The 25,944-nt window shown below is 32.9% G+C and overlaps 2 protein-coding genes across 4 annotated transcripts; both read right to left on the reverse strand.

The window, feature by feature from the left end:
• Positions 1 to 1,256: 1,256 nt before the first annotated feature.
• LOC105774335 (uncharacterized) lies at positions 1,257 to 25,333 on the reverse strand. The gene is made up of 9 exons (XM_012596795.2): positions 25,239 to 25,333; positions 24,889 to 24,997; positions 23,822 to 23,858; positions 23,632 to 23,701; positions 23,399 to 23,503; positions 2,418 to 2,568; positions 2,243 to 2,325; positions 1,428 to 1,521; positions 1,257 to 1,338 (listed from the first exon to the last, which is right to left on the reverse strand). Exons 1-9 carry the CDS (start codon positions 25,267 to 25,269, stop codon positions 1,257 to 1,259), a joined length of 762 nt encoding a protein of 253 aa, XP_012452249.1. The 5' UTR covers positions 25,270 to 25,333.
• On the reverse strand, positions 15,600 to 20,021 carry LOC105774336 (uncharacterized). 3 transcript variants are annotated; one of them, XR_008196966.1, is made up of 7 exons: positions 19,681 to 20,018; positions 19,551 to 19,591; positions 18,282 to 18,422; positions 16,841 to 16,909; positions 16,230 to 16,310; positions 16,034 to 16,141; positions 15,600 to 15,951 (listed from the first exon to the last, which is right to left on the reverse strand). XR_008196966.1 is itself a non-coding variant. In XM_052632735.1 (6 exons), exons 1-6 carry the CDS (start codon positions 19,760 to 19,762, stop codon positions 16,091 to 16,093), a joined length of 465 nt encoding a protein of 154 aa, XP_052488695.1. In that variant the 5' UTR covers positions 19,763 to 20,020; the 3' UTR covers positions 15,600 to 16,090. The 3 variants fall into 3 exon arrangements, 1 of the variants encoding a protein (XP_052488695.1); XR_008196967.1 differs by lacking the exon at positions 16,841 to 16,909 and having other exon boundaries at positions 19,681 to 20,021; XM_052632735.1 differs by having other exon boundaries at positions 15,600 to 16,141; positions 19,681 to 20,020.
• Positions 25,334 to 25,944: the final 611 nt, after the last annotated feature.

The following is a 25,944-nucleotide window of genomic DNA, read 5'->3' on the forward strand; positions in this document are numbered from 1 at the left end:
AAGATTCGATAAAACACCTCAATCTCGGAAACATAGATACTAAATTTGGAAAAATTTATTGCTATGGATAACACAACAAAAATAATAAAAAATTTTGAAATTTTGCTATGCATTCATAAACAATTTTTCCAACACAATCTTCATTTGGGAAAGAGGGCTAATGATAGAATTTTATCTAGTGATGATAGAAGTTGGCTCACTATCGTTTTCCTTATTTGAATGTTTAAATGAAGGTTTAGTCATAAGAGCAGCGGCTGGTTTGACACATTAAAGGTGAGAGTTGAATTGAGTATTAAGAGGAGATCTACCATAAATTTTTTTTTGGGAGCTATAATGAGTAAAGTGGATCTACCAGAGATGAGGGCAATGAGTCTTCAAACAATGGATCATTTCTTTGGAGACATTGTGTAAGGAAACAGAAAACTCCTGACAATTAACAAAAAGTGTGATCAAGTGATTCTATCTTTAAGGTATTTCGTTTCGTTTCAGTATGCAAGTGTTTAAACTTATTAATGTACATCTTGTACCTGTATGCTTTCCTCATAGTACGGTTGACAAGTTCAACTGACTCTAATTTTTTTGTGTTTCAGGTAAGACAGGAAGAGAACTATAAGTCCATTGCTTGAGTATCTGTATTTGTATTTATTCCGCAGAACGTAAACCAAATTTGCTTAAGTTGTTGGCCATAGGATCAAACGAGTGAAACTAAACTTTAATGTATCAATCAACAAGTAAATCCTTTTTTTTTTCAACGGTAGTTTCCTTTTGTTTCTTTATGACTACTATACTTTCTACTTTCAATTATTGATATATAGATGTTAATGGTTGAGTTAAGAAGCCTGATGTTGCCATTAGCTTAAAAAATATTCGTTATGAAAAGATGGGAAAAATTCAGTCAATCCACGAAAAGAAATGCAAAACCAAATTCATTATAGATTCAAATGTTATAAAATCACTACTGATAGGTATTATATCAAAGATATTTTGACATACCACTTAATAGTTATTAATATATATTTTTTAAAATTCTAATATAATTTTTACAAATATATTTATGTTATAGATAACATTCTGATTAATAATAAATTCCAAACTACAAAAGTTGATGAGCAAAGGAGCTAATAATGTTGTCTTGTTCTGTCCATGACCAATAATTAAACAAAATATTGAACTACAAGCCATGTAATGCAAATTATTTTCTACACCCATAACCACCACGATTTCGTCTAAAAAATGCAACACATCTATCCTTAAGCTCATCGACTGTCAAGCCCCAGTTTTGATGTTAACCAAGTGCAGACATCTTCCATCTCCTCTGGGATTGTATAGTGACCAAGTCTATATATTGTTTATCAAAGTATTTCGATAAATTGTTGAACGTATGAGAAATCATGAAAGTTTTTTATTTAGATCCTAAAGATCCGTACCCATTGTAGGATTTGAAAGTCATGTTCTCAAATCCATTTGAACTCAGTGCCAATGCAGATTTTTCACCAAGCTTATATGGAACCACATCATCTCCTGCAACTCAAGTTCATTATATACAATTACATACTTCCGAAGGAATATTTACAATAGCCATTGATGATGCCAATAATAAGGAAACAAGTAAAAAAATATGAGCTATAAATTGAATTTGTTAACCTGATAGCAGCCACCAAGTTAATTACTAAATGTTTAAAAATATTACCTTAGGTTTCAATAATGACAATATTTACTTGAAAGTTTGGGAAGCTGACTTTATAATTCTTTGAAATGACTAATTATATGCAAGCACCAAAAGAAATGTCTACTTTAATAACAACTATTTAATGGTTGCCCATAGAGGATGCATAGAATAGTTTCAATCAGTTTTTTCCTTTTCAATGTGAAATAGATTACAAATAGATAAGGCCCTCATATAACATTGAATGTATACAACAATATGCTAACAATAGTAATTTTAGGTTTTATGTCAATGCATTTGGCTGGTTAAATCACTAAACTTGAGAAATCAAGTTTGCTTTCCTAATTTTGAAAAGTTGACACTAAACATATTTGTCTGGTTAAATCCCTCGAGTAAAATATATTCTAGTCTAGGTACCATCTTGTTATATCCCACTATTTCATAATAAAAACAAATGATGTTAATTTTAACAGTGCCACTATTGTAACAGAGGAGTAAGATAAAGCTAGAAAAGAAACACAATGACCATACTTAAATCCATATGATAGTTCCCATAAACAATGTTACTAAAAATACCTTTTCCATGGCATAGCAAAATGGGTAAGGATGCAACGCGTCTAGCAACCTCATCATGTCTTTCTATTTTGGCTTTCAAATTCCTAGAAAAGAAAACAATTTATAAACCAAATATAGTTGGGGTGGAGGGGGAGCACTAAGGTTATATGCGAAGGTGCAGACGTAGGAAACCAACTTTGAACATGGAAGCCATCCACTAAGACCTACAACTGCACTCAAATTGGTAGGATATAAATCGCCATTTTCATATTTTCCATGAATAAAACAGGTTGCACAGTATAGAGAGGTTGCTGCACCCATACTGAACCCTCCAATACCAAGTTTAACTGTAATAAAAAAAGAAGAAGCTACTGTTAGAATAATGCCAAATTAGTTACAATAAACAAAACTTTCATGGCTAAAATTGAAAAGTAAGATGAATACAACATTGCATCGGCTGTAAGCAAAACTAGTCAAGCAACAAATTACTTAAATATAAACCAATCTTAAAACAATAATCGTTGTTTATAGGAATTTATTGGAATGCCATTAAATAAAAGGGATTGTTATAAAAAAAAGGCCATTTTGGTCAAGATAAAGAGAAACATAAATAAGAGGTGAAATCTGTAAGAGCTCTTACACCATTTCAAAGTTAGGAGGTAGAGGTGCATTGTTGTCAATCTTTTTAAAAAAAAAACTTCTTAGGCGAATTTACATTAATCGAGTTTGTATTGGAAGGATTTCCAGCTAAATCAATGAAATCCATCAATGTGTATTAACATCTAGAAATAATATGTTAAGGCTAGTGTTTTGAAGTGGTTGCGAAAGTACCAAGGTAGTAGTCACTACGGCTAACATTGCGAAATTTCTTATTAATTGTCATATTTGAACTTAATTTTAAAAACTAAATCTTTGGGGTTTGAATGATGCCAATATAATAGAAGTACGCAAGCCCAACTATGAAGTTCAATCCATTTGAAGCAACTTATCCTAAAGATTGGATCAGATCAAGCTATCGGATCTCTTGGATTATGGAGATTAGATCAGGATGGCATTGAAGACATATCTCCAACAATCCATTTTAGATTAGTCTTTATTATTATATTGTACTTTGCTATTTTAATTGTTTTTCCAAGGGGTTTGGATTGTAATTTATCTCTAGTATATAAGTAAGTCTCAAAACTCTTATATCTTTTAGAAACTTGTATAGGTTTTGTATAGAGTATTGAGAGATCTAGGTCTTTAGATACATAAATGAGGTTGCTTTATCGGGGTGTAATAGGAATTAAATCACTTGTTGTATTGGGATTAAAGATGAGTTTTTTTCACTAAATTAGGCTCCGCAGACGTGGGGAAATTAAACTGCATAAACAATCTTTTGTGTTATATTTTTCTATTGTGCTCATCGTAGTGACATCTGAAGTGGCCACTATGGCTATCAGCTCTATTCAAGCACTTTTTTTCTAAGTAATTAAAAATTTTCTATTTCAAAAATTGATATCAGATCCTCCCACTTAACGTAGCAAGTAGTGTTTTATGGTGTTGTTAATTGCTAGATATGGAAGGATCTTCAATTGCACATCCTTTTATGTTGGAAGGTTCTAACTATACTTATTGAAAGGCAAGAATGAAACCTTTCATTAAGTCCACCAATGAGAAAGCATAATGTTCTTTTCTCACAGGGTGGCAACCACCTATGGTTGATACAGAAGTAGGAAGAACTCCTAAGTCTAAGTTAGCTTGGACCAATAATGAAGAACGTCTTGTGAATGCCAATTTGAAAGCTCTTTATGCTATCTTCTGCAGTGTCAATGAACAAAAATTTTAGAGGATCTCAAAGGGTATAATTGCTAAAGAGGCATGAGACATCTTTGAAATTGCACATGAATAAACCATCATAGTAAAGCATTCTAACATATAGATGTTATCCACCAAGTTCAAGGCCTTGAAAATGTAGGGTTCAAAAACTATTGGTGAATTCTATTTAAAACTTTGTAATCTATCTAAATCTAGCGTTTACTCTTGGAAAAGAATATTCCAATTCCAAGTTGGTCAAGAAGGTATTGAGATTATTACTTGATAGGTTTGATTTAAAGTCACTACCATTGATGAGGCAAAAGTCTAGATAGTCTGAGGACTGATGAACTAATTTAGGTAGATACAAACCTTGAAATAAAATTGGATAAAGCCAAACATAGTGATGCGGAATCCCGGATCTAGACACAAGAGAAACACAAATTAGAAATAAAAAAATGAGAATAAATAAAATTAGTTAAATAATAATAATAAAAAGGATAGATTTACCCTATAGAACCCTTGGTTAACTTGTAACCAAAAACGCCAATGATTGAGCGGCTCCCAACGAAACCCCTAGAAGAAGAACCTCTAGAAACACCGATGAACGGGAAAGAAATTTGAATATTTGCAACTCTGAAATACCCTCGAAAGTAACAAACTCCAAACTAAATAGCAAGAGAAGAATCACTCTACTCCTAAAAATTTGCCTCACACAAATTTGAAAGAAAACAAATACTCTTCTTTTTCTATCCTCCCAATGTGTAGAAAACAAGCCTATTTATAGGCAAATTACAAGAGTAATTGAATCCTAATAAAACTCTTTAAAATTATCTAAGAAAATAAATAATAACCTAACCAATAAAATTACTTAACTCATAAATGATGTGTCCTAACCAATGAGAATTAAGTAAATAATAATAAGATACATAAAAGAGTAATCCACCAATTTATGGGCTTTCACTATTCCAAGATTGGTCCAGTGAATTGCATTCCCGTATTTGTCAATGTCACGAACATGATGAATTAAATTTGTAGCAACAAAGTCTTGGACAAAAGCATTCATCTTTGATTTTAATTGTCGTGCCTTGCTTCGAGTGATTGGACCACTAGGAAAAACAACCCCTTGAGTGTCACCTCCTTGGCTCGTATCATTCTCCCCCTCTTCAAGAAGATTCATCCTCGAATCTAAGCCTACATCAAATTCAAAAGGAGAAAGATCAGAAACATTGAAAGTAGCACTAACACTATACTCACCAGGAATATCAATGCGATAAGCATTATCATTTATTTTCTCGAGTACTTGGAATGGTCCATCTCCTCCTGCATCAAGTTTATTCTTTCTCTTAGAAGGAAATCATTCTTTCCTCATATGCACCCATACCCATCTCCAGGTTCAAACAAGACTTGCTTTCGCCCTTTATTAGCTCGATATGCATTGGACTCATTCTTTTTCTCAATGGCTTTACGAGCCTTCTCATGGATCTCTTTCACTAAATCAGCTTTCCTTTCACCATCTAAATTAGCAATCTCATTCAAAGGTAAAGGAAGCAAATCTAAAACAGTAAGTGGATTAAAGCCATATACAATCTCAAAATGAGTAAAACCTGTGGAAGAATGAACAGAACGATTATAAGCAAACTCAACATAGGGTATCCATTCTTCCCAAGATTTAACATTCTTACCTATTATGGCTCTAAGCAAAGATCCCAAAACTCGATTTACCACATCGGTTTGACCATCAGTTTGAGGGTGGCATGTAGTAGAGTAAAGTAGTTTAGTACCTAACTTACCCCATAAATCCTTCCAAAAGTGACTAAGAAATTTTTCATCTCTATCAGAAATGATAGTCCTTCGGATTCCATGTAATCTCACAACTTCACGGAAAAATAGATCGGCAACATGGGTTGCATCATCAGTCTTATGGCATGGAATGAAATGAGCCATTTTAGAAAATTGATCCACAACCACAAAGATGCTATCTCGTCCACGCTTTGTCCTTGGTAAACCTATTACAAAATCCATTGAAATGTCAGTCCAATATGAAGTAGGAATAGGAAGAGGAGTATATAGACCATGAGGCATCACAGTGGATTTAGCTTGTTTACAACTAATGCAAGTAGAGAAAATTTTCTCAACAAGTTTTCGTATATTAGGCCAATAAAAATGCTCATGTAAAACATCATAAGTCTTAGTGACTCCAAAATGACCCATAAGACCACCACTATGAGCCTCTCGAACCAACAATTCTCGCATTGAACACTTTGGTAAGCATAGTCTATTATTTCGAAAAAGATAGCCATCATGCTTATAAAATTTGTGAAATGCACCATGTTCACATGCGTCATAAATGCTTTCAAAATCAAAATCAGTGGCATATAAATCTTTGAGATACTCAAAACCTAATAACTTAGTATGCAAAGTACTAAGTAAAGTGTACCTCCTTGATAGAGCATCAGCCACAATATTATCTTTACCTTTCTTATACCTTATAACATAAGGGAAAGATTCAATGAATTCAACCCATCTCGCATGTCGCTTGTTCAACTTACCTTGTCCCTTTAAGTGCTTAAGTGATTCATGGTCAGTGTGAATCACAAACTCCTTTGGTAAAAGGTAATGTTGCCAAACTTCTAATGCCCTTACCAAGGCATATAACTCTTTATCATAGGTCGAATAGTTCAAATGTGCTCCACCAAGTTTCTCACTAAAGTAGGCTAGTGGTTTACTATCTTGCATAAGGACGGCACCTATACCTACACCAGAAGCATCACATTCAATCTCAAAGGCCTTTTTAAAATTAGGTAAAACAAGAATAGGAGCATTACACAATTTATCTTTAAGTTCATTAAATGTTAATTCTTGCTTATCTGTCCAATGAAAAGATATATTCTTTTCAATAAGTGCAGTCAAAGGGGTGGAAAAGTTACGAACAAACCTACGGTAGAAACCGGCTAACCCAAGGAAAGACCTTACCTCAGAAACAGTTTTAGGGATAGGCCATTCTTTAATTGCCTTTACCTTCTCCTCATCCACATGGATTCCTGTAGAACTTATCACAAAACCCAAAAAAACAAGCTTATCCATACAAAAGGTGCATTTTCCAAGATTAGCAAAGAGTCGTTCATGCCTTAACACATCCAATACTAATTTAACATGCCCAACATGATCATTCAAAGTTTTGCTATAAATCAGTATGTCATCAAAATACATAACGACAAATTTTCCTAAAAAAGGTCTAAGTATGTGGTTCATTAATCTCATGAATGTGCTAGGAGCATTAGTTAAGCCAAATGGCATGACTAACCACTCATACAGGCCATACTTAGCCTTAAAAGCAGTTTTCCATTCATCACCTTGTTTCATTCTTATTTGATGGTAACCACTTTTTAAGTCAATTTTAGAGAAAATGCATGCACCGTTAAGCTCATCCAACATATCATCTAATCGAGGAATTGGATATCGATACTTTACCGTAATCTTGTTGACAGCACGACAATCAACACACATTCTCTAAGAACCATCTTTTTTTGGGACGAGAAGTACAGGAACCGCACAAGGGCTTAGACTCTCACGAATCAACCCTTTCTCTAAGAGATCTTCTACTTGCCTTTGCAACTCCTTAGTTTCTTTAGGATTGCTTCGATAGACTAGTCTATTCAGAATACTTGAACCAGGCACAAAGTCAATTTGATGTTCAATCCCTCGTAAAGGAGGTAATCTCTTAGGCATTTCAGAAGGAAATATATCCTCAAAATCCTGCAAAAGATCAACAAAACAACTAGGCAAATGTGTATTAGGGTTAGTCAAAACAAAGCTTTCCCTAAACCTAATAATTACAAATGTTTGTTTTGTACAAAAAGCAAATTTGATATCTCGAAACCTAGCGAATAAACTCACTTTCTCATCTCGTGACTTGTGTGTGCAATCACTCACCAATGTTGGGCCTTTAAGTTGGCTTTTAACACTAAGGGCCTCTTTACTCTTAGCCTTTTTCAATGATTTTACCTCACTTCCCTTACCCATCTCACTAGCAAGTTTGAGTTGATCATTGTAGACTTCTTGAGGAGGAAGTGGAGCCAAAGTAAACTTCTTTCCAAGGAACACAAAGGTATATTGGTTAAGGAAACCATCATGATTTACTCGTCGATCAAACTGTCATGGCTGTCCAAGTAATATGTGCCCAGCTTGCATTGGAACAACATCACACAAAACTTTATCAGAGTATCTACCAATGGAAAATGAAACTAAGCATTGTTTAGATACTTTTACCTCCCTACTATCATTCAGCCATTGCAAGCGGTATGGCCATGGATGCTTCACACAAGGTAGGCCAAGTTTCTCAACAAGGGAAGAACTTACCACATTGGTGCAACTTCCACTATCGATGATCAATGAACTAGGTTGTCCACCAATCAAACATCTCGTGTGGAAAATGTTATCTCTTTGTTCGCGCCCTTCCTCTTTAAACTGGACATTTAAAGCCCTTCGAGCAACAAGTGCTTTCTCACCATACTCCAAGTATTCTTCATACTCATCATGAGTACGCACATCATCAGCATCTTCCAAAGGAGGCATCTTATCTTCGTTATCAGACTCAAAATCAACCTCGCCATCTTCTCGAATCACCAATGACTTTTTATTAGGGCATTCTCGAGCATAGTGACCCCTTACTTGGCATTTGAAGCAGGTAATATCTTTTGGCTGCTTAATGACACTAGGAGAAGTAGAAGAAGAAGATGGAGCTCGATTAGTAGAAGTAGAACCTTTAAATGAATTAGGCATACCTTTATCTTTGAAGTAAGTTCTAGGCTCATTTGGCTTGAACCGTGCATCTCTCCCATTCCACAATCTATTATCTTGTTTTTGCCAATTTCCTCTCCAAGCAGGATTAGAAACTGAACTAGCACCCCTCGGTGTCCCTTTCTTTCGTAATTGCTTTTCAATGGTGAGTGCGGTTTGAAGCATTTCTTCAACATCCATGTAGTGTTGTAACTCAACTCGATTTGCAATCTCAAGCTTTAGGCCGGCAAGGAATCTAGCCATAGTCACCTCAGCCTCTTCAACAAGATTAGCTCTAATCTGAATAGTCTCCATCTCTTTGTAGTAGTCATCCACAGATCTATCTCCTTGAACAAGATGTTGGAGTCTTTGATGGAGTTCTCGATAATAGTATGGTGGAACAAACTGTTTTCACAAGATGCGCTTCATTTCAACCCAAGTAGTAATAGGTTGCTCTCTATAAAGAATCCTGCTTTTACATAATTGATTCCACCATGTTAGTGCATAATCAATGAACTCAGCTACATCGTATGTTACCTTTTTCTCATCAGAGTAATTGTAACAAGCAAAGACTGCTTCCATCTTTTCCTCTCAATCAAGGTAAGCATCAGGATCATTCGTCCCTGAAAAAGAAGGAAATTTTGGTTTGGGGTGTCATTGTTTCGCTCAAATCTTTCTCTAGATACATACTCGAACTCAAAATCATCATCAAAAACATGGTCCTCCCTTCATTTAAAAGTTCGATCTCGTGAATTTGATCGGCTTATAAAGGCTTCGTTCAACTTCTTTTAATTATCGGCAATGTATCTCTCTTGAGTTGTAAGTTTTGTATCAAGATACTCCCTTTGCTCTTGTAACATCTGGGTCATGCGATGTTCGAATTGAGTTTGCAACTTTTTCATCTCTTTGTGTAACAACTCAACCAAAGGATCGTTCTCTCTTTTTTGCTCATCCTCTTCATTTTTACTAGTTTGGGATCTAGTGATCGGCATGGTATCTGTGAAAAAATCACACAAACAAGAAAAAGAAAGAAAAAATAATAATAACCTCACTCGTTAGCTCTCAAAAGAATAACTCTCTGAATGATTCAAAACTTGTAAATATGTTTGGAGAGGGTTACTAATCAAGATCAAATAACGGAGGTGCAAACTTCAAAGAAACAATGAATATCCTAATTACTTTAAGAGGCCAATAAACTTGACGAGGCAATTTGTAATGGAGGCTACACGGATGAAGGAATTGTGCGTGCCTTTAATATCTGCTAACACAAGAAGAAACAAAGTGTTAGAAAGCGTAAGAGAAACAAAAAAAACCTAGACCTGCAACGATCCCTAACTCTAGAGTCAAAGAAAAGCTTTAATAAGAAGAAAACTTAAGAAAACTCTACCCAATTTTTAAAAAAAAATCAGAAACGTTCGGTGTCTTAAGATTTTCAAAAAAAAAATTGAAGCTTTAATTATACTTGAGTCAAGAAAAGATGAAGGAAAAGAAATTCAATTTTCGGAAAAATAAAAAATAATAACAATAATTGGAAAAGAAGAAACCTACGTATGAAAGGTAGGCAACTTTTTTTTGCGGTTTTTTTGCGGTTTTTTTGCGCTTTTTGCTTCTTCTTTTTTTCTTTTTCTTTTTGCTGTTTTTTTAAAGAATAAGAGGAGAATAAACACAAACTTCAAAAAAAAAGAATCGATGAAACCGATGAAAAGTGTTTTTGGTATTTTGACTCGTTTCGGATTTGATTTTAGCTTCAAAAATAACACCAACTGGCCTGAAACTGATACCAACTGATGCAGAATCTCGAATCTAGACACAAGAGAAACACAAATTAGAAATAAAAAAACGAGAATAAATAAAATTAGTTAAATAATAATAATTATAAAGGATAGATTTGGGCTATAGAACCCTTGGTTAACTTGTAACCAAAAACGCCAATGATTGAGCGGCTCCCAACGAAACCCCTAGAAGAAGAACCTCTAGAAACACCGATGAACGGGAAAGAAATTTGAATATTTGCAACTCCGAAATACCCTCAAAAGTAACAAACTCCAAACTAAATAGCAAGAGAAGAATCACTCTACTCCCAAAAATTTGCCTCACACAAATTTGAAAGAAAACAAATACTCTTCTTTTTCTATCCTCCCAATGTGTAGAAAACAAGCCTATTTATAGGCAAATTACAAGAGTAATTGAATCCTAATAAAAACTCTTTAAAGAGTAATTGAATCCTAATAAAACTCTTTAAAATTATCTAAGAAAATAAATAAATAATAACCTAACCAATAAAATTACTTAACTCATAAATGATGTGTCCCAACCAATGAGAATTAAGTAAATAATAATAATAATATACATAAAAGATTAATCCACCAATTTATGGGCTTTCACTATTCCAAGATTGGTCCAATGAATTGCATTCCCGTATTTGTCAATGTCACGAACATGATGAATTAAATTTGTAGCAACAAAGTCTTGGACAAAAGCATTCATCTTTGATTTTAATTGTCGTGCCTTGCTTCGAGTGATTGGACCACTAGGAAAAACAACCCCTTGAGTGTCACCTCCTTGGCTCGTATCACATAGAAAAGCCAAAGGTGCAAGAAGTATTTCTTTATATGTGACAAATAAAGTGCCCTATTGACTCCACTACGATTGAAGCCCTTCAAGAACAAATTGTTTTGCTTACTTAAAACAATTTTGACATGCACATTATGAGTAATTTCTTACCAAAAACGAGCCCATTCCATAACACTTTTCGCGGAATAATCAAATCAGGAACCACAAACTCAATTTCTTTCAAAAAATGAAGTAGTTGAAGCTTATCTCCCACCTCTGTTTGAACATATCTTTGGTCGATTTTTATCGTGAGATTCCTTCTAAAATGTTTGAAAAATGTGTTGGCTCCAAATTTTCACTTACAAACTTTTCAAGCACAGTAATCTCTTCTAAAAATACTTCTACTCCCATCTCTACATCTATATTAATAGGATCGAAGACTTCATCAATAATACCTAGCACTTCACTTAATTTTCCGATCTCTATCTCTTGTTGAAAATCAACCTCTAAGAATAGCCAACAATCGTATAGGAGACCTACTCATCAAGTTCAGAATTATTTGACTCTACACAACCACAGGAACATGCTCCCCAACTCAAATGTCAGATGACTTCTAACAATAACTCTAACTGATTTTGCATGCTTTTCATAGTGTCTTGGCACATAGACATATCATCATCAAGTATGCCAACTCGAGGGTTTAAATAACGATTTTAACTAGATTCTTCATAATACATACCCTCATCCTGATAATAATACGAGGAATATAGATGACATGTTGAGTTACTACCTAATCATCATTGATTGTAACTATCCATTTCATTTGTATAGCCATGAAAATCCTAAGGAGACTCATATCTTTGACTCTCATAATCATCATCATACCTCAAGCTAGGCATTAAAATACCATTCACATCAAACACAAATTAATCTTCTGGCCACTTATAGTTATTATTAAACATGACTAATAATCAATTATCAATAAGAAAAAAATTAAGAAAACTATTAAAAAAATAAAGCGTCGTATCTATAAACCTAACTTTCACTAATTATCTCCCTAACAAAGCATGCAAAAACCAATGCGGTTCAACTTATCACACACACATCTCTCCGACAATGGCGCCGACAACTTGAACACCCCACAGCATACGGACACTGAGCAAAGGAATAGCTCAAAATATAAGGATGGAAGACTTTTACTACAAGTGTAATAGGACAATTTTAATATTTATAAGTGTTCCAATGAAACACTCCAAGTGTTCTAATGAAACACTCCAAATATTCCAAGAATCAAACTCAAGGGAGAACGAACGATAAGATGAATAACAAAGATCAAGTATGCAATTAAGAAATCTAGTTAGCTAATGACTAAGTACTATATTACGAAATTTATAATTCAAAGTTAATTAAGCTAAACTATGCTTAGAGGACTAAATTGAATAACAGTCAAAAGTATGAAAAATATCAATTTAATGAGATAAAGTGATCGATTGATTTCCATGTTACCAAATAATTCTTGGATTAGAGACCTAAATTGCTCAAACTTCTAATTGGTCTAATTTTACCTCACGATCATCATTTTATCCAATTAGATAATTTAATTTGATTAATCTCCTGACCTCACTAAACTAAATCGAGACAATCAAATTAGTTCACAATAAGATCTTATCTCGGTCTCACTTATCTAAATGTTCACCTAAGGTAGTCAGCCTTAGGTTTTGAAGTCTATTAAATTTAGTCCAATTTTTGAAATTTAATCTCTGACCCTAAAATTAATCATGCAACATTTCAATCAACCAACCACTCTAAAACTTAGTTTCTACTCATCATCAAATACAAAGTCTAGCCAATTTCATGCTTAAATGATTCATCAATTAACCACAAAAGAGACAAGGGTTTAGAAATACTTAGTGACTCTTGAAGGAGCCTTTAATGCAGATGACATCAATAATGTTGATAAATCCATAGCCCAAGTTAATATATTTACACTTTTGATAACTCACAACATGTAAGTATTGAATGCTTTAAAGAAAAACCCAAAATAATATTGAAGAATCTTGTAACTATTTGAAAGAAAACTAAAAGTGCAGAAAAACTAAGAAGAAAACAATAGAAAATAACTACTAAGCTAAAAAAGAAAAAAAAATCTAAAAAGCTAAAAATTGTGAGGGAATAAAAGATGTTGACAAAAAGATAAAGGATCTCACCTTTTAGTTGTGACATAAAGATAACTTAAATACATCTAATTCTTTAACCTTAACATTGACAAAAACACCCTTCAAGAAAATGATATGACTTGAGTTGAGTTTGGAAACAAAATTTCCCCTACAATTTTTTGCAACCGTTAGAATTCAATGTCACAACACCCAAGCTTTGGTGTCGCGTCATCCATAGTAGTGGGCACGAGTTTGGCTTGAGGGTTCTTGGTGTCGCGACACAACCTTGTTGGTGCCGCAACATCGACGATAATGGCACTGGGTCTCCCCACTTCAACCATTGACTTGGCGTCACAACATCAAGGCTTGTAGTTAATACTCGAAGGCTCAATGTCGCGACACCACATACTTAGTGTCGTGACTTCAACGATAGGTTACTCCAAGTTGAGTTTTCATTGAAGTTCACTTCTTTAAGGTGATGGAGAGTCAGTGTCGCAACATACATAACAACTAAAGTCCTTCTCAATGTTCGACCTTAGTCATCTCCCTACACAAGCTTAAATTGATTATTACACACTCAGTGGCATAATTGTCAATTTGGATTTCAAGAAAAGTAAAATGTAAAAAAAATCATTAACACTAAAATCTAATAATCGGTAAACAAAATTAAAAAACTACTTGAGTACAAACTCATTAAGTATTCGAGAGGACCTAATTTGACATATCAAATTAAGTAGATCAATAGTCGCTTAGAGTTATAGGCCATTCAACAGATTAGATATAACAAGGTTGCTTTGTGTAATGATTTACTCACCCCAAATAGTGATGCATTGGCAACTCTTTTGAATAAAAAGATGGAGTAGTTGAGCTGAAGTAGCTGGAAGCTTGTCCAAATGCTTATGGAAGATGATGGTGTTGCTAGTTTGTTCTTGTAACTCTTGATGAGAGTTATTTTGTTTTGTTTACTTTTTTGTTACATACTTTTTATTACAAGTTTTGTAACTGATGAACATTGGAAATTTTATGGGTGATTGGTTGGTTTTACATTGTTTCACATGCTTTTATCCTTATCTTACTTGCATAAAATTATAGTATTTTAATTGTTGATGCAATTACTCATAAGGCATTAATGGTTGAAATTGCCTAATCATGTTTTAATATAAGATTGATGGACAAAGAGAATTGTACTTAAAGGGAGCAATTATTGTTGATAAGTCTCCTCACTTGATTGGTTTTGTTCAAAAAATTGCCAAAGGTAGAGATTGTTGACGCGAGTATTTTGAAATGGCTGTCGAAGTGTCAATGGTAGTGGTCACTACAACTAACACAATGACAAACCCTATTACTTTTCATATTTGAAGTTGACAAATTTTTGAACAAAATCTTTGGGCTTTGGATTATGCTGATATTGTGGAAGTATGAAAGCTTAATTGTGAAGCTCAGTTCATTTGGAGAAACTTAATTTGAAGTTTGGATTGGATCAAATCAATTGAATCAGATCCCTTGTATGATATCCCTAACTTAACAAGTCGAGTTAGATATACTTGAGAACTTTAGAAATATATAATAAGAATTTGTTTAATGTTAGTATAGAAAGTAGTTAGACCCGATACACTACACCAAAACAGGTTTTTATCGGCGCTTTTTTAGGCCTTTAGCGGCGCTTTTTAGCGCCGCAAAATGCCGCTAAAATTGCCGCTATTGACAACGCCGCTCACATTTGCGGCGTTTATTTTTAAAAACGCCGCTAAAGACCATGTTCTTTAGCTGCGCTTTTCCCACAAACGCCGCTAAAGACCTTGACCTTTAGCGACGCTTTTCCCACAAACGCTGCTAAAGACCTTGACCTTTAGCGACGCTTTTTCTCACAAACGCCACTAAAGAATAAACCTTTAGCGACGCTTATTGCAAAAACGCCGCTAAAAACATAACCTTTAAAAATATATATTTTAATCAAATAATATTTATTTTTATGACAAATATTTTATTTTATTTTTTTAAATTTGAACTTTAAATATACATATGAGAAACAGACTAACTAGTTGAATAAGCCTATGATTATAGACATTGCAAGGTAATAAAAATACAATGCATTTTCTTAATCAAGTAAATCTTGGTAATAAAAGATATAATACAATTTACATGACTCAATAATTTACAGTTTAATAAAAGATATAATCAAGCAAGTATGAAATCCAAATCCAGAATAAACACCTATTTACATCTCTAACTGCCATGCATTACTTCTTTACATGACACAACAATTTACAGTTTAACGGAATCGAATTTAATGTTTACATGAAAAAAAATCTAAACCAAGGGACAAGTTTTGAGTCCAGACCTCTCCCCGTCCTTTATGCCATCCTGATCATCAACCCAAAATAGATGGGAACATGCGTAAACAGCTCTGCACTGATCAGCCTTCTTCAATAGCCGAGCTGAATACTGACCAAAGTAACACATATTTAAGTTTTGTATAAACAGTTCAATGAAGTACAATGAATCAGAGAAGAGGAAGCAATATTACTCCTGTGGCTTTGTGTGTCAAAGTATCTTTGTTCTCAACACCAAATACATTCATCCTCTAGAGAGTCCCAATTATCAGATGAATTGCAGTCACTTGGGCTTTAGAGTCCTATGATCAATAAACATTCATGAAACTCTACACAAATTAGAAAGGCATAACAGACTTCAACAATAGCTGATCTGAGTAGTACAATTACCGCAATTTCTTCTTCATATAATACAAACGTTTGTGTGAAAAATTCATACGCAACATGCTCAATATCACAGCCATTAGCTGCCTGATAGTCAGGAAACAGAACAAGGACAAAATACAGGTTAAAAAGTTAAACATAAAATTCAAGCCTCTCTTCATCAAAAAGGAATATAACCAAAGACAAAGCTTGCAATACTGTTCACTATGCATATATTGCTAATATCATAATGATAATATGCCATTCATTAAACTTAAAAGTCATAATGATGGGAGATTTATGATGATAGCACACCCTTCGCATCATCTTAAAATAAAATTATTGATCCCTAATGCCTAGAATCAACATAATAAATTAATGGAACATTGGTAACAGCCCTAAGAATGTCACAAATAAAGCTATTTATTCTTGTAAGCACCTGTTCCATCAGAAACCTTGCACCCTCGTGAGCAACATTATTTATCTCAGTATGCCTTTTCCCAACTATCAATTAGAAAAATGGCATCTCTTGAAGTTCAATAAAATTTGTTATCATCTAAAATAATTTTCAGGGTTCAATTCACTATTTAACCAATGACTGTTATGCAGAGTTGGTTTAAGTCAAGTCTCAAGATTACCTCAGCACATTGCAGGTACAACCTTAATGCAAGTTCAGGGGATGGAACAGCTGAAAGGGACTCAATGATCTGAAAGAAGGGCTATTAGAGTGTCTTTTGCATAATGTGATATAAGTTATTAGATTGTAGTATAAAAAGAAAATCAGTATTATAAAAATAAAACATCTGATAACGTTTTAATTCCACTTGTGGAATTAAAATTTAATACTCACAATATATCAGATGCTAATTTATATTAACATATCAAAATATATAATTATAAAACAAAAATATAAACACAATATATATATATGAGAATTAAGGATCGTTGAATTTTTAAATTTAGAATTAAATTAATATAACATATAAATATTAGAGGATTAAATTTGTTATTAGACTAATAAAAAACTCACAACAACTTTTCAATCACTCATCTACAACTAATGAAAGAATATATTAAATATTTAATTTCAAAAATTAAATAATTAAATAAAATGAATAATTAAGCGACTAAAATAGAATAAATTATATAATTAAGTCACTCTTCTTATATTTTACCCTAATATAATAGTGAAGGGAGGCATAATTATTTGGTTACGTGTCCCATGATTGTGTATATTTTAGAAAATAATAATAATAAAAGGTACTTGTACTTGAAACGCAAGATACTGGTGGCTTCTACTCCAGCTAATATACTAATTAATTAATACCTATTCTTATAATATTCCATTTCTTAAATCTGTTCAGTGACTGCATTTCACGTCCCCAACTTGTTATTCCCTTTTAGATATCTTCACATGCCTCTCACCTTTCTTCTAACTCTTTCTTTATTTTTTTAAATATTTATTCAAATATCAATTAAAAATATAATATGTACTTTTTTAAAAAATATATATACTATAAGGATACTCATTCAATTATAAAATTTTTAGATGTTTTCAAAATTTGATTTTTTTTGTTATTCTATTATTAAATAGTTAAATTTGTATTTTTTATATATAAGAAAAAGAGGGAACTTATTAAGTAAAATATTCATTACAGTGCCTAGGAATGATTATCCTGTAACAAGACACATGCACAAGTAACTTCACTAGTAAATCAAACCACATCATCATATTCGATTGTATAGTACACATTGGGGGAGCAAGGTGAAAATAGCAGTGGTATTCCCTAAATTCACTTAACAAAACCTTTTTAGAAAGTCATTCTCTGTTGTGATGGTGAAAGACCTAAGAGTTAGGACAGACAATTGCAAGAATGACAACAATAAGACACACCAAAACCAAAAACAACTCAGCAGTGGGAGATTTATATTTCCTCAAAGGTCTTTTTCCTTGTAAATTTAGCTGTTATAGATTAGTTATGTCAAAAAGAATTACACAATTCAATGGTTCCTTCACTAGTGTAACAGAATTAATGTAGACGCAAAACAAGAGCTTAACAGATTAGAAGATATGCTCACCTCAATAATACCTCTCTCTGGACCAGTTGGGAGAACACCATAGGGAAATAAATAGAGATTAAGCCCAACAGCTGTAAATATGTCTCTTAGAAGAGCTATCACTTGAAGAGCAAGAACATCTTGTCGCCAATCATCTCCAACCTTGAATAAAAGTCAATTATAAAAAGATGGCAGCATGGCTTTATGTAAGAAATCAAGATAATGCATTTTATCCAGCAAAACAAGAAAGCTAAACAAGTTCAATTATGCAACCTGGAACTGTATTAGGAACTTAAAATTGAATAACTAGAAAGTGTAGTACATAAATGCAACTGTAATCTCAATCAGTCACCACATAACAGCATTACGTGAACCTATAGTTGCTGCTGCAAAATATATATTCAAACCAAACCATGAAGTTATTAAACAATGTCAAAAAGGAAGTTCAGATTTACAAAGCTAAAGGCTCAGTCATGCAAATACTATCAGGAGAATAAATACAGGTATGCCGCCAGAAGTTTCTCAATTAAACACAACAATTTCATATAGGCAACAACAAATGCATAACATAACAGATTAAAACCGTATAAAAGGACAAAATAATAGTTTAGCATATCCAATCACCTTAGCTTTGACTTTCTTGAAATCTAGAACACGGAGTGATTTGAGTTTGTGAATCACATATAACCTATAATTAGGTTTTTTTGTAATATTGTTATCCAACAGGCTAAGGAATTACAGCTTAGGGAGTGCTGAAAGAGGGTCAATCTTCACTAAGTTCACCAGTCGGTTATCTGTGAGAACCAACGTATGTAAACTTGGCAAGAACTCTGCAAGAAAGGGAAATGTGAACAGCATAAGAGCCTTCCTACCACGAGACAACACCAAAAGGCAAAGGGCACATGCTAAAGTACAAGGGAAATTGAAGTGTTGATTCAAAGCTTACCCCCAATATTGGGATTGATACGAGTAACTCGGTTGTTGTTTATAAGTAAAGTACCCAAGCGTTTAAGATAAGGGAAGTTGTCCAGCTTTACAATCTCATTGTTAGATAAATATTTATGGTATCAAATTGGTCCTATCAATTTAGCAAATGTAACCAAAAAAAAAAAAGAACCCACCAGTAAATTAAAGCTACGAATGCACTAAAAACTGGCACAAACAAAGTAATACACACCTATGGTATCGAATTGGTCCTATCAATTTAGCAAATGTAACAAAAAAAAAAACCCACCAGTAAATTAAAGCTACGAATGCACTAAAAACTGGCACAAACAAAGTAATACACACCTCGGTAGCACCCAAGTTTTCGATTACAGCAATTTTGTTACCTGAAAGGGGAAAAAGGAAAGAAAGGGAATTTTGAGAACATTATTATGATGAGGGTTAGGGTTAAAGCGGAAGAAGGGCGAAGCAGCACCTCGAAGATCCAATTCTCGCTCCTTGAGGGCATTGAAGAAGTGAGGACACTTCCAAATCAAGTCGGCCGTGAGCTTCACCATGCCTACCTACTTCCTCCTTTTTTTTTTTTTGCTCTGCTAAAACCATAAACCACCGCCGCTGTCTTTGTTCAATGAACCCTAAACTTGGAATCATCTCATAATCTACCATCGTAAGTAAACCGAGACAAAAGAGCCTATCATGTGACGAACTAACAAAGAGTACCAAGAAGAAATTGGGAGAGGCGCAGTTTAGGGATTGGATTTGGTTGAAAAATGAGAGCTTTTTAACTATGTTTACGCGATTTTCTTTAAAGTAAAATGATTTTTTTTTGTAAAATTACCGTTTTATTAAATTTTAATTTATAATTCTGGCATTTTTGTAAAAACGCTTATTAAAGTTAAACGGTGACGTTTTGATAAAAGTTTTAAATAAATAATTCTAAAATTTTTAAGTAATATTTATAAGAATTAGATAAAATTATAATTTTATTTATTTTATTTCATTTTTATTTTTGTATTTTAATTTTATTTCTTATAATTTGGTCCTCTCCAAAATAAATAATTATACCTAAATATCCATATCAATCTATTACTTTTTTAACTTATTTATTAATTCTATTTAAACTAATATTTAAATATATCAAATGATTTAGATTAAAATTTTTAAATATAAAAGCATTAATTAATTGTATAAAATTTTATCATTTAACAAATCTCAAGTAAACATTAACCTTAAACCCTAAAATTAACCATTCAATACATATAAAGTCTATCTATTATATATCTCTTAAATAATTTAAACTATACTCATAATTTCAATATATTAAATTTATTATTATCTCTTTTACAATTATATAAGAACATATTTAAAATATAAATTAAAAAACTAATTAATCTAAACCCAAAACCCCAACCCGGCCCCTGAGGCCTAAACCCTAAATCCCTAACTATTAACCTCAAAACATCTAGCCCCTAAACCCCTAAACCTTAAATCCCAACCACTAAACCTTAAATCCCAACCCATAATCCCTAAATCTATACCCCCTAAACCTTAAAATAGTAACTCCTAAATCGGCCTTAAATCTTAAATTAATCATATACCTTAAACTAAAAACCCTCAATAAATTTATTATTATTTCTTTTACAATTATATATATATAAGAACATATTTAAAATATAAATTAAAAAGACTAATTAATCTACACCCAAAAACCTAACTCGACCCCTGAATCCCTAACTCTTAACCCCATAACCTCTAACCCTTAAACCCTTAACCCCTAACCCCTAAACCTTAAATTCCAACCCTTAAACCATAATCCATAATCCATAATCCTTAAATTCATACTCCCTAAACCTTAAAATAGTAACTCCTAAACCGGCCTTAAATCTTAAATTAATCAGATACCCTAAACCAAAAACACAAAACCCTAAACTATAGTGATAATTAATTTAATATTTTAAAATTAATACTATTTTATATAATTAATTATATAAAAAATTTTAATATATAAATTAAAAAAAATCAGTAATCATATACCCAAAAAACTTTAAAATTATTTTAAATAATAGTATTTTGCATTAGCGGCGCTTTTGCAAAAACGCCGCTAAAGAACAGAGCATTAGCGGCGCTTTTCCAAAAAAACCACTAAAGGCAAGAGCATTAGCGGCGCTTTTTTAAAAACGCCACTAAAGGCCAGAGCATTAGCGACGCTTTTCCAAAAACGCCGCTAAAGACCATAGCATTAGCGGCGCTTTTATAAAAACGCTGCTAAAGACTAGAGCATTAGCGGCGCTTTTCCAAAAACGCCGCTAAAGACCACGAAAGGTCCAAAAACGACGCCGTTGGGCTTAGGTTTTTTGCGGCGTTTTTCGAAAAACGCCGCTAATGCTCATTTTTAGCGGCGTTTTTTAAAAACGCCGCTATTGCTCAATCTTTAGTGGCGATTTTCATAAAGCGCCGCTAATGTTCCATTTTTAGCGGCGTTTTTTGTCCAAACGCCGCTAAAAGTGCCGCTAAAAGCCTGTTTTGGTGTAGTGATAGAAAATTAAAATTACTTTTGAGATGGGAAAAATAAATTCGGAATATTAACTTAATTGTAAGAGAATGAAAAGTAGTGGGGCAAAAGTAAGAAAAATAAAAAATTGAAATGATTGCTTTGAATTGAAGGAAATAGGAAGGAATAGAAAATAAATTTTACCAAAATAAAGTATGATTCATGGATGGTATTATAGAGAATGTTAGAGGATTGAATGGTAATTACTCAAATAAGACAATTATGGAAAATAAAAAGATTAAGGACTAAAATGTGTCAAAGTATGATTAGTGGACTAATTTGATAATTATCATTTTAATTATTAAATTAATTAAATATTTTTATTAGAAAAGTTGAGAAAGATGAAACCATTCATATTTCCGTTACAAATCACGCCACCTCCAATTCTCCATCCTCTCAACTTTTGCTTTTATTACAAATAAATCCTTTTCCACCATTTTCAAGCGTTTCAAGCATAATTCCTCCAATCTCTTTCATCAATCATTAGTGAAATCAATAAAGAAGCTTATTAGTCACCTTAACTTCATGAAAAGAGTATCAATAGTTGTCTAGGAAGAGAGAGAAATAAGAATTAGGATTTTATTACAAGTGATCAAGATAAGAATTATAAGTTTCTTCGTGAAATTAATTGACGTTGCTTCGGCAACAAATGTAACATTCCGATATTTTGACCTGGCGATCGAGACAGGTATAGGGGTATTACACCTTGAATTGTGGATATTCGATCGGAATAGTATTGAAAACATATCTCTAACAACCCCCTTTACATTGGTCTTTATCATTACATTGTATTTTGCTATTTTAGCTACTGATTAATAGGATATTAGATTGTAATTTATCTCTAGTATGTTAGGAAGTTTAGAAACTATTATATATTTGAGAGACATGTATAAGTTTTTTTTATAGAGTATTGAGAGCACTTATCTGTTCATAGTGGAATGTACTTTGTAAACACATTTTGTTTACCGGCTAAGGTCTTAAGAGGAGAACTTAAAAATGAGAGAACTAGGTATTTAGATATAAAAGTGAGGTTGTTATATTTGGGCGTGATAGGACTTAAATAACTTGTTGTACTGGGAGTAAAATAGTGGATTTTTCTCTCTGAATTAGTTGCAGACGTAAGGAAATCGAATTGCGCAAACAATCTTGTGCATTATGCTTTCTGTTGTGCTCATCACAGTGGAATCTGAAATGGCCATTGCAGCCATCACTTCCATTCAAGCAATCTATTTTTCAAAGCAATTAGCGCGTGTTTGATCTAACATAATCAGCAAAAAATAGTACATATAATTGTCCTGCCAGCTAACATTCAAGAATTAGAAAATGAAACTAAAACTAAAACTCACAGTAAATCTAATGAGTTCCAAAATCAGTGTTCTATCTTCTAAAAGGAAAAGAATATTGTTCACATTTGATAGCCAAAATCATGAGAACTTAATAATCTTGTAGAAAGTAAGACTGATAAATGGCAATTGTATGATATAAAACATCGTTCCTTATGAACTCTCCTTATAGAAGAAAACACAGGTGTCTACAATGCAATAGTACCTAAATCAGAAGAAAAATCGAAGACCCAAAGTAAAAGAAAATGGAAAAAATAGCATAATAAAAACATTATAAAAAAAGTTGTGAGGAAACATACTGTCAGCAGGCTCTATTGACAACAAATTTGCAACATGTGCAGCAGCAGCCTCCAAACCCTCTACATCATCAGGAGCATCTTCTGAAAGTTCTCCCACATCGAACCCTGATGTATGTTATATTTTAAAGCACCATCATCAAATAAAAAGGTTGAAGAGAGTGAAATTTTATTCTTGTTTGCATCATATGAGATTGAATCAATAGTTCAATACAGAGTTCTATGAATATACTTACAAGCAGTTGCTGGAAAGCCACCAAATAAAGTTATTGGTCGAGTAGGGGCAGTTGGGCATATCCATTTAATCTACACGATAGGGTCACATGCATGGAAATTTATGATGTTATCAAGAAATGCTAAAACTATTAATTAATTCTTAGAATATATTCTCCTAAATATATTTGGCTAGAATAATCATATCCTTACATTCGGAAGAGGGAGGGTCTCCAGAAGCTGGGACCAGCTGATGAATAAAACAAAAAGGTAAATGAGGATGAGTAGATATTGCAAAAGATACCAAGTACTTACATTAGATCATAGATTACAAGATGGGGAGCCTCAGATGACAAAATAACTACATGATAATTCAAATTCCAAGAGGCACCAATATAATAGATTGGATGAAAAGACTTGCCAAACATGAAACATAAAACGTATTGAAGACATGCAACATTGAAATATGAAGTGAATTAATGACTTGCTTTTTGAAGACTAAACCACTTGAAAAATAAACATGAATTAATTTATTATCAGTTTAATTCGTAGTTTATAAGATAAAAGGCATAAAACAAATATGGATGAACGAGGTTCTTACGCATGCAATGATGAATTCCCTACAACTTATTTAAGCATCATAGTAACAGTACTATACTACAAGAACGAAAATTGCATAGAGAAAGGGAGCTTTTTGCTTAGTTCATGTACTGACAACATCCATATCATTGATATGCAGGACTACTAAACTAAGAGAAAGGAAATACCTCAAAATTTCTGAAAGGAAGACTAATATAACATCTCAAAGGTATTTACTTCTTCACTGTGAAATAATAATTCATATAAATAGAACCATGGCCTCATGGGCCTAAATGGTCTTGCTTGTTGCTGCACCCAAAAATAATGAAGAACATGACACAAAAATGCTAAGAACATCTTAAACTCTTGGGACTATACTTAATGGATGTAATCATCCAGATACGAAAGGGGAAAAGAAAAGGTGAAAGAACTTTAACTAACAATATCAGAGAAAAAAAAAAGAATCAAAGGCAAGCTAAATCTGCTCAGGGAAGGGAAGAGCTAGACATGCATACACCTACCAAATAGAATATACATAATATTTCTTCCTTTTATAGTTGACACTTTAGGAGAAAATGCGAAATTTGAAAATTAAATTGTTTTATTTTCCTAAGAGAAAATAAGTTAAATTACTGATGCTGAGAAAATAAAGTTAAATTTATTTCCCAAAAAATAAAAGTAAGAATTTTAAAAAGCAATACCTTGAACCATTATCACCAAGGTCATGTAACCAAACTACAGTTGCTTGGTGCCTACCTTTGGGCCTAACCACATGAGTTCTTCCAAATTCATGTGCCTCCCTTCTACCACCTGATATTTGTCATAGCACAGTTCAAGTATTAACCGTTAAAATCTAACACAAGGAGGAAAAACATGCTTGTGAATTTGTAAAAATCTAACTCAGTCAATATATATACCAATCCACCATGCATACAATGAAGAACCGATTGATTCAATTGCCTCAAGAACAATCAAAAAAATTATGCAAACTTGCTAAATCATTATAGACATTACCCCTATGAGGAAGATGGAGCAAAGCAGATTAACTAACCAGAACCAATAGAAGGACCTGTGAAGCTCATTGTATCCCACCGAAAAGCAGCAGTGGCCAAACCCACCTATTGCACTAGAAGGAGCACTGATCCTAGAATTAAGAAAGAAAAGACTGATATTTATTTCACATCAAAAGTTAATTTAGCAAAATGATTAATTTTCACTAAATTCATATATATATTATCAAAATCTACATAAAAGCTTGTCCAGAAATAGGTACATTGCAACAAATTCATAGGAGAGAAGACTTTTCTATCTAATCCAAATTACATATATTTCAAAACCCTTGACGAAAATGGGATTTGAACTCGAAATAAATGATGATATCCATTGCACACACACAAATATTAAAGTAGAATATATTAGATGAAAATTCATATGAAACTAAGATTAAAAATAAAATGAAAAGCCCAAGCTGAAACAAGAAAGAAACTTTTAAAAGTCAACTGTTTTTGAGAATTAACAGGTTGAATAAAGCAGCAAATTGAACTCTAAAAATTTCTACATAAAGAAAAATAGAAAAGGGAGAAACAGGGGAAAATATGATATAAAAAAAAAAAGAGGCATTCGCTTTAGACACCCACGGAAAATAATAATGATAACTTTTTTTATCTCCAAACCGAAAGGCAATTTTCTTTTGCTCCCATAAATTTGTGGCCAAATTAGCAATATATGCCAAAACTTTCTGTGTCTAAAATTTGTTA

Source organism: Gossypium raimondii, chromosome 6, assembly GCF_025698545.1.
Source record: "Gossypium raimondii isolate GPD5lz chromosome 6, ASM2569854v1, whole genome shotgun sequence".
In the NCBI taxonomy this organism is placed as follows: domain Eukaryota; kingdom Viridiplantae; phylum Streptophyta; class Magnoliopsida; order Malvales; family Malvaceae; genus Gossypium; species Gossypium raimondii.

What these genes read in the sequence shown, in the direction of transcription:
- LOC105774336 (XM_052632735.1), bottom strand. Translation starts at nt 19,762, where the DNA reads ATGGTGAAGCTCACGGCCGACTTGATTTGGAAGTGTCCTCACTTCTTC. An exon ending in GCGAGAATTGGATCTTCGAG is followed by an intron (nt 19,592 to 19,680) that starts GTGCTGCTTCGC and finishes TTCCCCTTTCAG; the next exon opens with GTAACAAAATTGCTGTAATC. An exon ending in TATATGAAGAAGAAATTGCG is followed by an intron (nt 16,142 to 16,229) that starts GTAATTGTACTA and finishes TATTGATCATAG; the next exon opens with GACTCTAAAGCCCAAGTGAC.
- LOC105774335 (XM_012596795.2), bottom strand. Translation starts at nt 25,269, where the DNA reads ATGAGCTTCACAGGTCCTTCTATTGGTTCTG. An exon ending in CTTGGTGATAATGGTTCAAG is followed by an intron (nt 23,859 to 24,888) that starts GTATTGCTTTTT and finishes TTTATTCATCAG; the next exon opens with CTGGTCCCAGCTTCTGGAGA. An exon ending in TTTGCTATGCCATGGAAAAG is followed by an intron (nt 1,522 to 2,242) that starts GTATTTTTAGTA and finishes CTTGAGTTGCAG; the next exon opens with GAGATGATGTGGTTCCATAT.